General features: G+C 45.4%; 1 protein-coding gene across 44 annotated transcripts in view; it reads left to right on the forward strand.

Annotated features, from left to right (window-relative positions):
• Window positions 1-9,854, forward strand: part of LOC110521665 (C2 domain-containing protein 5) — a 52,372-nt gene extending 42,518 nt beyond the window's left edge. For 11 of the 44 annotated variants that reach the window (XM_090229605.1, XM_090229609.1, XM_090229632.1 and 8 more), the window contains 5 exons: window positions 485-520; window positions 774-905; window positions 4,442-4,638; window positions 8,269-8,415; window positions 8,569-9,854. In XM_090229605.1, the coding sequence (XP_090085731.1) occupies window positions 485-520; window positions 774-905; window positions 4,442-4,638; window positions 8,269-8,415; window positions 8,569-8,694 (638 nt within the window). In that variant the 3' untranslated portion in view covers window positions 8,695-9,854. The remainder of the gene's footprint in view (window positions 1-484; window positions 521-773; window positions 906-4,441; window positions 4,639-8,268; window positions 8,416-8,568) is intronic. The other 33 variants (XM_090229610.1, XM_090229617.1, XM_090229644.1 and 30 more) reach the window with 4 other exon arrangements.
• Window positions 9,855-11,831: the final 1,977 nt, after the last annotated feature.

Below are 11,831 nucleotides of genomic sequence, written 5' to 3' on the forward strand. Positions count from 1 at the left end.
CAGACAAAACATCAGAAATCCCCTAACTGCCTTTAACCTCTCACCCTTGAAGCTCCCTTAACCCATAGTGTTGTATTCTGTCTTTTTTAATGTGTTCTGTGATAGTTGTGTTAAACGTGAATTTACCACCGGAGACTGTTTCACCAGGTAAATACTATAACAGTATGCCCAGGTAAATCTTCTTTCAGGTATTTTAGACCTGCAGCCCTGTCTTTATTCCTAGAAGAGAAACAATCCTGCTCGTCATTGGTCTGGAGAGAGAGGAGGGGTTAAACTAAAATGGCTGCCCTCCACCACCTCCACTTCAACCAAGACTAGAAGATGGGATTTAGGACTAGGGAACAAGATGTGGGTATAGGACTAGGGAATAGAACGTAGGAAAGGAAGCGTCTGTCTGTAAGGTATTGAGATACTGTGTGTTGCTGAGGACTGAAGAGTCAACACACGTGGCGGTGGATCATGTTGTGTGTGTGTGTGTCGACAGGTGTTCCTGAGAGTGCCATGGTCCACTCGTCTCGAGGTAGGCTCCCCCCCACACCCCACCCCCTACCTGCTGCCATGGCTACCACGGTCCTGTTTTAAGTTCTCATCCTTACATTTTTTATTTTGTCCCGTGTTCTTTTCTTTATGTGTGTCTGTATTATGTCATGTGTGTATGCGGTTTTCGGTACGTGTGTACGGTGTGTGTGTGTGTGCACGCATGTATGCGGTGTGGATGTTCTCTCTGTGCATGTGTACGTGTGGTGTGTGTGTGTGCGTGTATTTTTCTCCAGCTCCCTCGGTTGATTACGGTTCCTTTGCAGACAGATGCAGCACCTGGCTAGAGCTGCTTAGGCTGAAAGCTCACACCATAAGACGAGGATCAGTTAAGACAAGTAGGAGGACACAGTTGCTAGCACACTCTGGTACACACACACACACACAAATATACACATCCTTCCCCGCATGCCGCTGTGGGGTGGAGCGTCTCAGATCATGCACCAGCTGATTAGCTAGAGTGTGAAAGTTGAAGCCCCGCCCCTCAGAGGGATAGCCAACCAACAGCCAGTGTATAACCTCTGACTCTGTCGCAATAGTGACTGACATGGAGGAAGTAAACATCAAGGAGTATCTTAAAACATGCTTAAAACGCACTTAAAATGTCTCACTAAAGCTGGTGACTGGGGGAAATGCATTTTGATATTTCTGCACTTCGTAAATAAACAGTTTCATAAACTGTGATAATAACTGAGCATAATTAACTGGGTTTAAATGTCACAACACATTTCAAATCACACGGTATCCCCTTTTATAATGCACTACTTCGGATCAGAGCCATATGGCAGATCCCTGTGTAATGCACTACTTCGGATCAGAGCCATATGGCAGATTTCTGTGTAATGCACTACTTCGGATCAGAGCCATATGGCAGATCCCTGTGTAATGCACTACTTCGGATCAGAGCCATATGGCAGATCCCTGTGTAATGCACTACTTCGGATCAGAGCCATATGGCAGATCCCTGTGTAATGCACTACTTCGGATCAGAGCCATATGGCAGATCCCTGTGTAATGTACTACTTCGGATCAGAGCCATATGGCAGATCCCTGTGTAATGTACTACTTCGGATCAGAGCCATATGGCAGATCCCTGTGTAATGCACTACTTCGGATCAGAGCCATATGGCAGATCCCTGTGTAATGCACTAACTGGGGAGTGATTTGAGATGCAGACTTAATGTTGTTCAAATTGTTTGTGAAGGTTCCTGGTCTGATTGAAGCATCATTCACTATGTTACAAGATGGAACATCTTTCACACTCTGGCTTGTTTCAATCATTCTGCTTAACAAGACTGCCTTCTGTTCTGTATCGATCATACACACACACAGGCTAATTCAAACAAACGCACATAGGGACTCTCTCACACCCACACACAGGTACAGTGCCTTCAGAAAGTATTCTTGACTTATTTCAAATTTTGTTACAGCCTGAATTCAAAATGTATTAAATGTATTCTCCCCCCCCCCCCCTCATTCATCTACACACAATGCCCCATAATGACATGGTGAAAACGTGTTTTCAGAAATTTTAGCAAATGTATTGAAGATAAAATACAGAAATATCTCATTTACATAAGTATTCACACTCCTGAGTCAATACTTTGTAGAAGCACCTTTGGTGGCGATTACAGCTTTGAGTCGTCTTGGGTGTGTCTGGATAAGCTTTGAGTCATCTTGGGTGTGTCTGGATCAGCTTTGAGTAGTCTTGGGTGTGTCTGGATCAGCTTTGGGTAGTCTTGGGTGTGTCTGGATCAGCTTTGGGTAGTCTTGGGTGTGTCTGGATCAGCTTTGGGTAGTCTTGGGTGTGTCTGGATCAGCTTTGGGTAGTCTTGGGTGTGTCTGGATCAGCTTTGGGTAGTCTTGGGTGTGTCTGGATCAGCTTTGGGTAGTCTTGGGTGTGTCTGGATCAGCTTTGGGTAGTCTTGGGTGTGTCTGGATCAGCATTGAGTCGTCTTGGGTGTGTCTGGATCAGCTTTGGGTAGTCTTGGGTGTGTCTGGATCAGCTTTGAGTCGTCTTGGGTGTGTCTGGATAAGCTTTGAGTCATCTTGGGTGTGTCTGGATCAGCTTTGAGTAGTCTTGGGTGTGTCTGGATCAGCTTTGGGTAGTCTTGGGTGTGTCTGGATCAGCTTTGGGTAGTCTTGGGTGTGTCTGGATCAGCTTTGGGTAGTCTTGGGTGTGTCTGGATCAGCTTTGGGTAGTCTTGGGTGTGTCTGGATCAGCTTTGGGTAGTCTTGGGTGTGTCTGGATCAGCATTGAGTCGTCTTGGGTGTGTCTGGATCAGCTTTGGGTAGTCTTGGGTGTGTCTGGATCAGCTTTGAGTCGTCTTGGGTGTGTCTGGATCAGCTTTGAGTCGTCTTGGGTGTGTCTGGATCAGCTTTGGGTAGTCTTGGGTGTGTCTGGATCAGCTTTGGGTAGTCTTGGGTGTGTCTGGATCAGCTTTGGGTAGTCTTGGGTGTGTCTGGATCAGCTTTGGGTAGTCTTGGGTGTGTCTGGATCAGCATTGAGTCGTCTTGGGTGTGTCTGGATCAGCATTGAGTCGTCTTGGGTGTGTCTGGATCAGCTTTGAGTCGTCTTGGGTGTGTCTGGATCAGCTTTGGGTCGTCTTGGGTGTGTCTGGATCAGCTTTGGGTAGTCTTGGGTGTGTCTGGATCAGCTTTGGGTAGTCTTGGGTGTGTCTGGATCAGCATTGAGTCGTCTTGGGTGTGTCTGGATCAGCTTTGAGTCGTCTTGGGTGTGTCTGGATCAGCTTTGAGTCGTCTTGGGTGTGTCTGGATCAGCTTTGAGTCGTCTTGGGTGTGTCTGGATCAGCTTTGCACATCTGAATTTGGGAATTTTATCCCATTCTTCCTTACAGATTTTCTCAAGCGCTCATAAGTTAGATGGAGAGCGGCGGTGAACAGCTATCTTCAAGTCTCCACAGATTTTCAATGGGATTCAAGTTTGGGCTTTGGCTGAGCCACTCAACGACTTTCACATTCTTGTTCTGAAGCCATTGCAGCGTTGCTTTGGCTGTATGCTTGGGGTCACTGTCCTGATAGACTGGGGCAAAGATTTGCACTCTGAAGCAGGTTCCCAAGGATTTGGCTCCATTCGTTGTTCCTGCTTTTCCATTTCTCAACGATGGAGACCACTGTGCTTTTGGAAACTTTCAACACTCTAGAAATTGTTTTATACCTTTCCCCAGATAGATTTGTGATGAGGCATATATCTGGGAGATCTACGGACAGTTCCTTGGACTTCATGGTATAGTTTCTGCTCTGACATGCCCTGTCAACTGTGGAACCTTATATAGTGTTTGTTTCTAAATCATGTCTAAACAATTGAATTGGCCACAGGTGGACTCCAATCAAGTTGTAGTGAAATCTCAAGGATGCACTTGAGCTCAATTTGGAGTGTCATAGCAAAGGGATGTGAATACTTATGCAAATGAGATTTCTGTATATCATTTTCAATACATTTGCAAATTATGCGGTATTGTGTGTCGATGGGTGATTTATTTTTTTTTGTTATATTTAATCCGTTTTGTATCCGGCTATAACAACAAAATGTGGAATAAGTTAAGTGGTATGAACATTTTCTGAAGGCACTGTAAATACATACACACGTGGCTGAGGCCTGGCCAGTGTTGAGGCTGTATGGCTGTTTGTCTGTCACTGCCTGGCAGTTTACGCTTTCATCATTGTGATTATTCTGTCACCATGCTGCCCTACATGCTCACATACACACAGCTTATAGTTCACATTCAAATTTCACACACTCTGCATCCATTTTCTTCCAGCTCATAGCCCATCATGTCTGCTATTCTATGTGTCGCCATCTAAAGGCTGAGTCTGTTATTGCCATCCATTCCTGTTTTTTTTCTCTCACTCCCTTTCTCTCCCCCCACCACCCCTCCTCCAGTCTCGTCTTCAGAGCGCTGCAGTCCTCTCCCAGAGGGGCGGTCCCGGTCGCTACGCTCCACCAGGTCGTTGCCGTGCGGTGCCCCTGTTACTGTGGTGAAGATGACTCCTCTGTCCTTCCTTCCCGGGACGCGCATTGTGAAATACTTGGGAATCATCAACATGTTCTTCATTAGGGAGACCACATCACTACGAGAGGTACACGTATCAAATCAAATTTTATTTGTCACATACACATGGTTAGCAGATGTTAATGTGAGTGTAGCGAAATGCTTGTGCTTCTAGTTCCGACAATGCAGTAATAACCAACAAGTAATCTAACTAACAATTCCAAAACTACTGTCTTATACACAGTGTAAGGGGATAAAGAATATGTACATAAAGATATATGGATGAGTGATGGTACAGAGCAGCATAGGCAAGATACAGTTGATGGTATCGAGTACAGTATTTACATATGAGATGAGTATGTAAACAAAGTGGCATAGTTAAAGTGGCTAGTGATACATGTATTACATAAGGATGCAGTAGATTATTAAGAGTACAGTATATACGTATACATATGAGATGAATAATGTAGGGTATGTAAACATTATATTAGGTAGCATTGTTTAAAGTGGCTAGTGATATATTTTACATCATTTCCCATCAATTCCCATTATTAAAGTGGCTGGAGTTGAGTCAGTGTGTTGGCAGCAGCCACTCAATGTTAGTGATGGCTGTTTAACAGTCTGATGGCCTTGAGATAGATAGCTTTGATGCACCTGTACTGACCTCGCCTTCTGGATGATAGCGGGGTGAACAGGCAGTGGCTCGGGCGGTTGTTGTCCTTGATGATCTTTATGGCCTTCCTGTAACATCGGGTGGTGTAGGTGTCCTGGAGGGCAGGTAGTTTGCCCCCGGTGATGCGTTGTGCAGACCTCACTACCCTCTGGAGAGCCTTACGGTTGTGGGCGGAGCAGTTGCCGTACCAGGCGGTGATACAGCCCGACAGGATGCTCTCGATTGTGCATCTGTAGAAGTTTGTGAGTGCTTTTGGTGACAAGCCGAATTTCTTCAGCCTTCTGAGGTTGAAGAGGCGCTGCTGCGCCTTCTTCACGATGCTGTCTGTGTGAGTGGACCAATTCAGTTTGTCTGTGATGTGTATGCCGAGGAACTTAAAACTTACTACCCTCTCCACTAATGTTCCATCGATGTGGATAGGGGGGTGTTCCCTCTGCTGTTTCCTGAAGTCCACAATCATCTCCTTAGTTTTGTTGACGTTGAGTGTGAGGTTATTTTCCTGACACCATACTCCGAGGGCCCTCACCTCCTCCCTGTAGGCCGTCTCGTCGTTGTTGGTAATCAAGCCTACCACTGTTGTGTCGTCCGCAAACTTGATGATTGAGTTGGAGGCGTGCGTGGCCACGCAGTCGTGGGTGAACAGGGAGTACAGGAGAGGGCTCAGAACGCACCCTTGTGGGGCCCCAGTGTTGAGGATCAGCGGGGTGGAGATGTTGTTGCCTACCCTCACCACCTGGGGGCGGCCCGTCAGGAAGTCCAGTACCCAGTTGCACAGGGCGGGGTCGAGACCCAGGGTCTCGAGCTTGATGACGAGCTTGGAGGGTACTATGGTGTTGAATGCCGAGCTGTAGTCGATGAACAGCATTCTCACATAGGTATTCCTCTTGTCCAGATGGGTTAGGGCAGTGTGCAGTGTGGTTGAGATTGCATCGTCTGTGGACCTATTTGGGCGGTAGGCAAATTGGAGTGGGTCTAGGGTGTCAGGTAGGGTGGAGGTGATATGGTCCTTGACTAGTCTCTCAAAGCACTTCATGATGACGGAAGTGAGTGCTACGGGGCGGTAGTCGTTTAGCTTAGTTACCTTAGCTTTCTTGGGAACAGGAACAATGGTGGCCCTTTTGAAGCATGTGGGAACAGCAGACTGGTATAGGGATTGATTGAATATGTCCGTAAACACGCCGGCCAGCTGGTCTGCGCATGCTCTGAGGGCGCGGCTGGGGATGCCGTCTGGGCCTGCAGCCTTGCGAGGGTTAACACGTTTAAATGTTTTACTCACCTCGGCTGCAGTGAAGGAGAGTCCGCATGTTTTCATTGCAGGCCGTGTCAGTGGCACTGTATTGTCCTCAAAGCGGGCAAAAAAGTGATTTAGTCTGCCTGGGAGCAAGACATCCTGGTCCGTGACTGGGCTGGTTTTCTTCTTGTAGTCCGTGATTGACTGTAGACCCTGCCACATACCTCTTGTGTCTGAGCCGTTGAATTGAGATTCTACTTTGTCTCTATACTGACGCTTAGCTTGTTTGATAGCCTTGCGGAGGGAATAGCTGCACTGTTTGTATTCGGTCATGTTACCAGTCACCTTGCCCTGATTAAAAGCAGTGGTTCGCGCTTTCAGTTTCACGCGAATGCTGCCATCAATCCACGGTTTCTGGTTAGGGAATGTTTTAATCGTTGCTATGGGAACGACATCTTCAACGCACGTTCTAATGAACTCGCTCACCGAATCAGCGTATTCGTCAATGTTGTTATCTGACGCAATACGAAACATATCCCAGTCCACGTGATGGAAGCAGTCTTGGAGTGTGGAATCAGCTTGGTCGGACCAGCGTTGGACAGACCTCAGCGTGGGAGCTTCTTGTTTTAGTTTCTGTCTGTAGGCAGGGATCAGCAAAATGGAGTCATGGTCAGCTTTTCCGAAAGGAGGGCGGGACAGGGCCTTATATGCGTCGCGGAAGTTAGAATAACAATGATCCAAGGTTTTTCCAGCCCTGGTTGCGCAATCGATATGCTGATACAATTTAGGGAGTCTTGTTTTCAGACTAGCCTTGTTAAAATCCCCAGCTATAATGAATGCAGCCTCAGGATGTATAGATTCCAGTTTGCAAAGAGTCAAATAAAGTTCGTTCAGAGCCATCGATGTGTCTGCTTGGGGGGGAATATATACGGCTGTGATTATAATCTAAGATAATTCTCTTGTTAGATAATGCGGTCGACATTTGATTGTGAGGAATTCTAAATCAGGTGAACAGAAGGATTTGAGTTCCTGTATGTTTCTGTGATCACACCACGTCTCGTTAGCCATAAGGCATACGCCCCCGCCCCTCTTCTTACCAAAAATATGTTTGTTTCTGTCCGCGCGATGCGTGGAGAAACCCGCTGGCTGCACCGCCTCCGATAGCGTCTCTCCAGTGAGCCATGTTTCCGTGAAGCAAAGAACGTTACAGTCTCTGATGTCCCTCTGGAATGCTACCCTTGCTCGGATTTCATCAACCTTGTTATCAAGAGACTGGACATTGGCGAGAAGAATGCTAGGGAGTGGTGCACGATGTGCCCGTCTCCGGAGTCTGACCAGAAGACTGCCTCGTTTCCCTCTTTTACGGAGTCGTTTTTTTTGGGTCGCCGGCTGGGATCCATTCCGTTGTCCTGGTTGAAAGGCAGAACACAGAATCAGCTTCGCGAAAATCATATTCTTGGTTGTACTGATGGTGAGTTGACGCTGATCTTATATTCAGTAGTTCTTCTCGACTGTATGTAATGAAACCTAAGATGACCTGGGGTACTAATGTAAGAAATAACACGTAAAAAAATAAAAAAACGCATAGTTTCCTAGGAACACGAAGCGAGGCGGCCATCTCCGTCGGCGCCATGGCAACCCAACGTATACACATGTTTGTGTGATAGATTCCTGAAGATGTCATCAGAGATGAATAGGACATTTTTACATTTTTCTGTGGTGTGCGTAGTCAGTTCCTCTGCTCGCTCATAGCAGTGATATCTCAATGGTTAGCATATTTTGTGTGTGTGTGTGTGTGTGTGTGTGTGTGTTAGGAGGGGGGTGTAAGTGGCTTCCTCCATTCCTTCATAGCGGAGGTGTTTGCCATGGTCCGTGCCCATGTAGCAGCTCTGGGGGGAAATGCCTTAGTGTCATACAGCATGAAGGAGTGTGTCTTCATGGAAAACCCCAACAAGAACCAGGTACAGTAACACACACTGTTAATTTGCTTTGTTAGTTAAAGAACTGGAGGCCTATAGCATTACAAGATTTTCTCAAAGAACCAACAGGTTAAAGAACCTCACGTCTGTCCTCTCTCATTCTCTCCCTCTCGGTTTCTCTCATTCTCTCACCAGGCTCAGTGTCTGATTAATGTTAGTGGTGATGCTGTTATCTTCATCAGAGAATCAGACCAAGAGGCCATACCCCCTCTGTTGACCAGCAGACAGACCAGCAGCACTGGGGCTGACGGGACCACTTGACACACAATTGAGTCTAGCCATCCAAATAATCGTGATTTGTGTCTGCCTTAAACAGATGGAACGTCTTAAGGTTAGGTAGGACCCCACAAATTACACATGCAAACAAACACGCAGTTGACAAGTTGGAGAAATTGTCTCTCATTGTCCATTGAGATACTCTACAGAAGCCATTTAGAGAGGCAGTCTGTCATTTCTCTCTCTGTTGTTGATATAATAGACATTCCAAAACATGGTGAAGCTTTATGCAGCTAATAGACCTATCCCTCTCCATCCAGTCTCATCAGTCACTAGCCGGCCATGCTAGAGCGGACAAGGTATTTATTAATAGACAGCTCCGTACAGGGTTATAGATGGCCATGGTAGAGATAACTAAATTGTAGAAATAAGTGTTTTAATTGTCTGTCAGGCGATATTTGGGCTAACACACACGCCCTGTGGACAGCCTCCTGCCATCCTCCTGGCTGTCATGACTGCAGCCTTCCAGGTCTCCATACTACTGAACTCTCCTGTCTTTAACGATCATGTAAATGCTGGAAAACAAACTAATTGCAATGACACATTTTTGTTAATTGTTTAGATGCCACTTTTGTTTGTGTAAATGTGCGCTACAATCAGATTTGAGTATTTTTATAATGTAAAATTATATTTGTCAAGTCTAATGAAATTCTGGAAGTTTGATTTATATGGTGTAAGAGAAGTAAGGGTACAGTGATCTGTTCTACTGTTAATGAATATAACCTGTCTCTCTTTCGCTGTAGGACTTGAATGTACGTACATACATACATAGACTGTGTTGCTTAGTGTCTGCATGTATCTGTTATTGCCATGACTGTCTGTCTGCTCGTTGCCTGATGATCCGTCCTGCACAATAAACTAAACTAGTCCTGTTGACTAGTCACTTTATTCCTAGTTATACCTAGTTATATCTGCCTCAATTGCCTCATGTCTCTGCACATCGACTCGGTGCTGGTACCCCATGTATATAGACACGTTATCGCTACTCATTGTGTATTTATTATTACGTGCTACTACTTTTCTATTATTTCTGTTTTCTTTCCCTCTGCATTGTTGGGAAGGGCCCGTAACTATTTTACTGTTAGTCTACACCTGTTGTTTACGAGGCATGTGATGAATAAAATGTCATTTGATACAGTGAAAAACAGCTTGCCAGTGCCTGTTCCTGCCTCAATGTCAAAGCAGATAACATTGCTTTGAAATCATTCATTTGTAAACGAGAAATGACAAGTTTGGTGTTTGAGGCCGCACGTATAACGTCAAGCTCAGTACCAGAGCTACATGATTTAGGGCTAAGACAGTGCTGTATGAAGATGGGCAGAAACTGCTTCTCCAATATAAAGCCTTGATCAAGTTGTAGGCGATGTCATGGGGACGTTGGCTAGCTAAGGTCATGCCTATGCGCAGTTCGAACTGCGCATGTGCAGGTTGTCAAATCGGACGCCTTCGATGTATAGTTTTTGACTAAAATGAAACGTGTCAGTGTGTCACTTTCACGGGGTAGGCGTGATAACATGTTCAACTACTGAAGACATTGGCTCCAATCTAGGTTGTGCCTTTAGATTATGAGAAAATGTACAAATAAGGAAGAAAGTTTCACTTATCTCGTTGACTTCTCTAACCCCAGACCCCAGCCTGGTCTTCTTCGCAAGTGTTCCCGGGAGTCTCGTGATGTTGCGCCTCTGGGTTTAGAAACTCTGTGTTTAGGGTGTCTATCCTGCGCATGTGCGGCAGTCTTTTCCTTTCCCCCTGAACATTTTCATTCACCTGTAGCGACGTGTCTCCACCACTGATATAATAATGCCATGTTAACATGCTAGTCGGAACTCGGAAATGTGCCGCGTTCAACCAGGTAGCAAGTCGGACATTTCCGAGTTTCCTAGTTTGTATGCATGTGAACACCGCATTAGAATGGTCTTCATCTCAGTGCTTGTCTTCCGGTCCCGCTACAGTAGCCTACTGACGGTCCCTGTTGCAGGAGCAGAGGGAGAGGAGGCACCCAGTAAAGGGCTAAACACAGCGCAGACATGGGCTGTATCACTCTGCCGCGCCGCCTATTCCTCTGGCGCATGGCTCTCATCTACATGTTCGCCATTGTCCCCCTCTACCTGCACATACCAGATGAGCTATCTAGCTAGCTGTTCCATTTTAGTTAGGATAGCTTTCTAGCATACAGTCATTGCTTTATAACCAGTTAGCTAGTTATCAACATTTGATTTGTTCTCTAATTCTTTGTGTGTTTAATCTGAGTCTATTATGGTCATACATTTGGCAGGAGGTTAGGAAGTGCAGCTCAGTTTCCAACTCATTTTGTAGGCAGTGTGCACATAGCCTGTCTTCTCTTGAGAGCCAGGTCTGCCGACGGCAGCCTCTCTCAATAGCAAGGCTATGCTCACCGAGTCTTCACATAGTCAAAGCTTTCCTTCATTTTAGGTCTGGGCATCGCTTCCTTTTAGGTGGTTGTAGAATTTAACGTCTCTCTTCTGGATTTTGATAATTGCCGGCTATCGGCCTAATTCTGCTCTGCATGCATTATTTGTTCTTTTACCTTGTACACAGAGGGTATTTTTGCAGAACTCTGCATGTAGAGTCTCAATTTGGTGTTTGTCCCAATTTGTGAATTCTTTGTTGGTGGGTGGACCCCAGACCTCACAACCATAAAGGGCAATGGGTTCAATAATTGATTCAAGTTTTTTATTTACAGGTCCTAACTGGTGTCAAATTTTATGTTTATTTTTGATGGTGTAAAAGGCCATTCTTACCTTGTCTCAGATTGTTCACAGCTTTGTGGAAGTTACCTGTGGTGCTGATGTTAAGACCGAGGTACGTACAGTTGAAGTCGGAAGTTTTCATTCACCTTAACCAATTACATTTAAACTCAGTTTTTCACAATTCCTGACAATTAATCATAGTAACAATTCCCTGTCTTAGGTCAGTTAGGATAACCAGTTAATTTTAAGAATGTGAAATGTCAGAATAATAGATTGATTTATATTTCAGCTTTTATTTCTCTCATCACATTCCCAGTGGGTCAGAAGTTTACATACACTCAATTAGTATTTGGTAGCATTGCCTTTTAAATTGTTTAACTTGAGTCAAACATTTCTGGTAGCCTTCCACAA

Source organism: Oncorhynchus mykiss, chromosome 1 (genome assembly GCF_057628025.1).
Source record: "Oncorhynchus mykiss isolate SJ-2025 chromosome 1, ASM5762802v1, whole genome shotgun sequence".
NCBI lineage: Eukaryota > Metazoa > Chordata > Actinopteri > Salmoniformes > Salmonidae > Oncorhynchus > Oncorhynchus mykiss.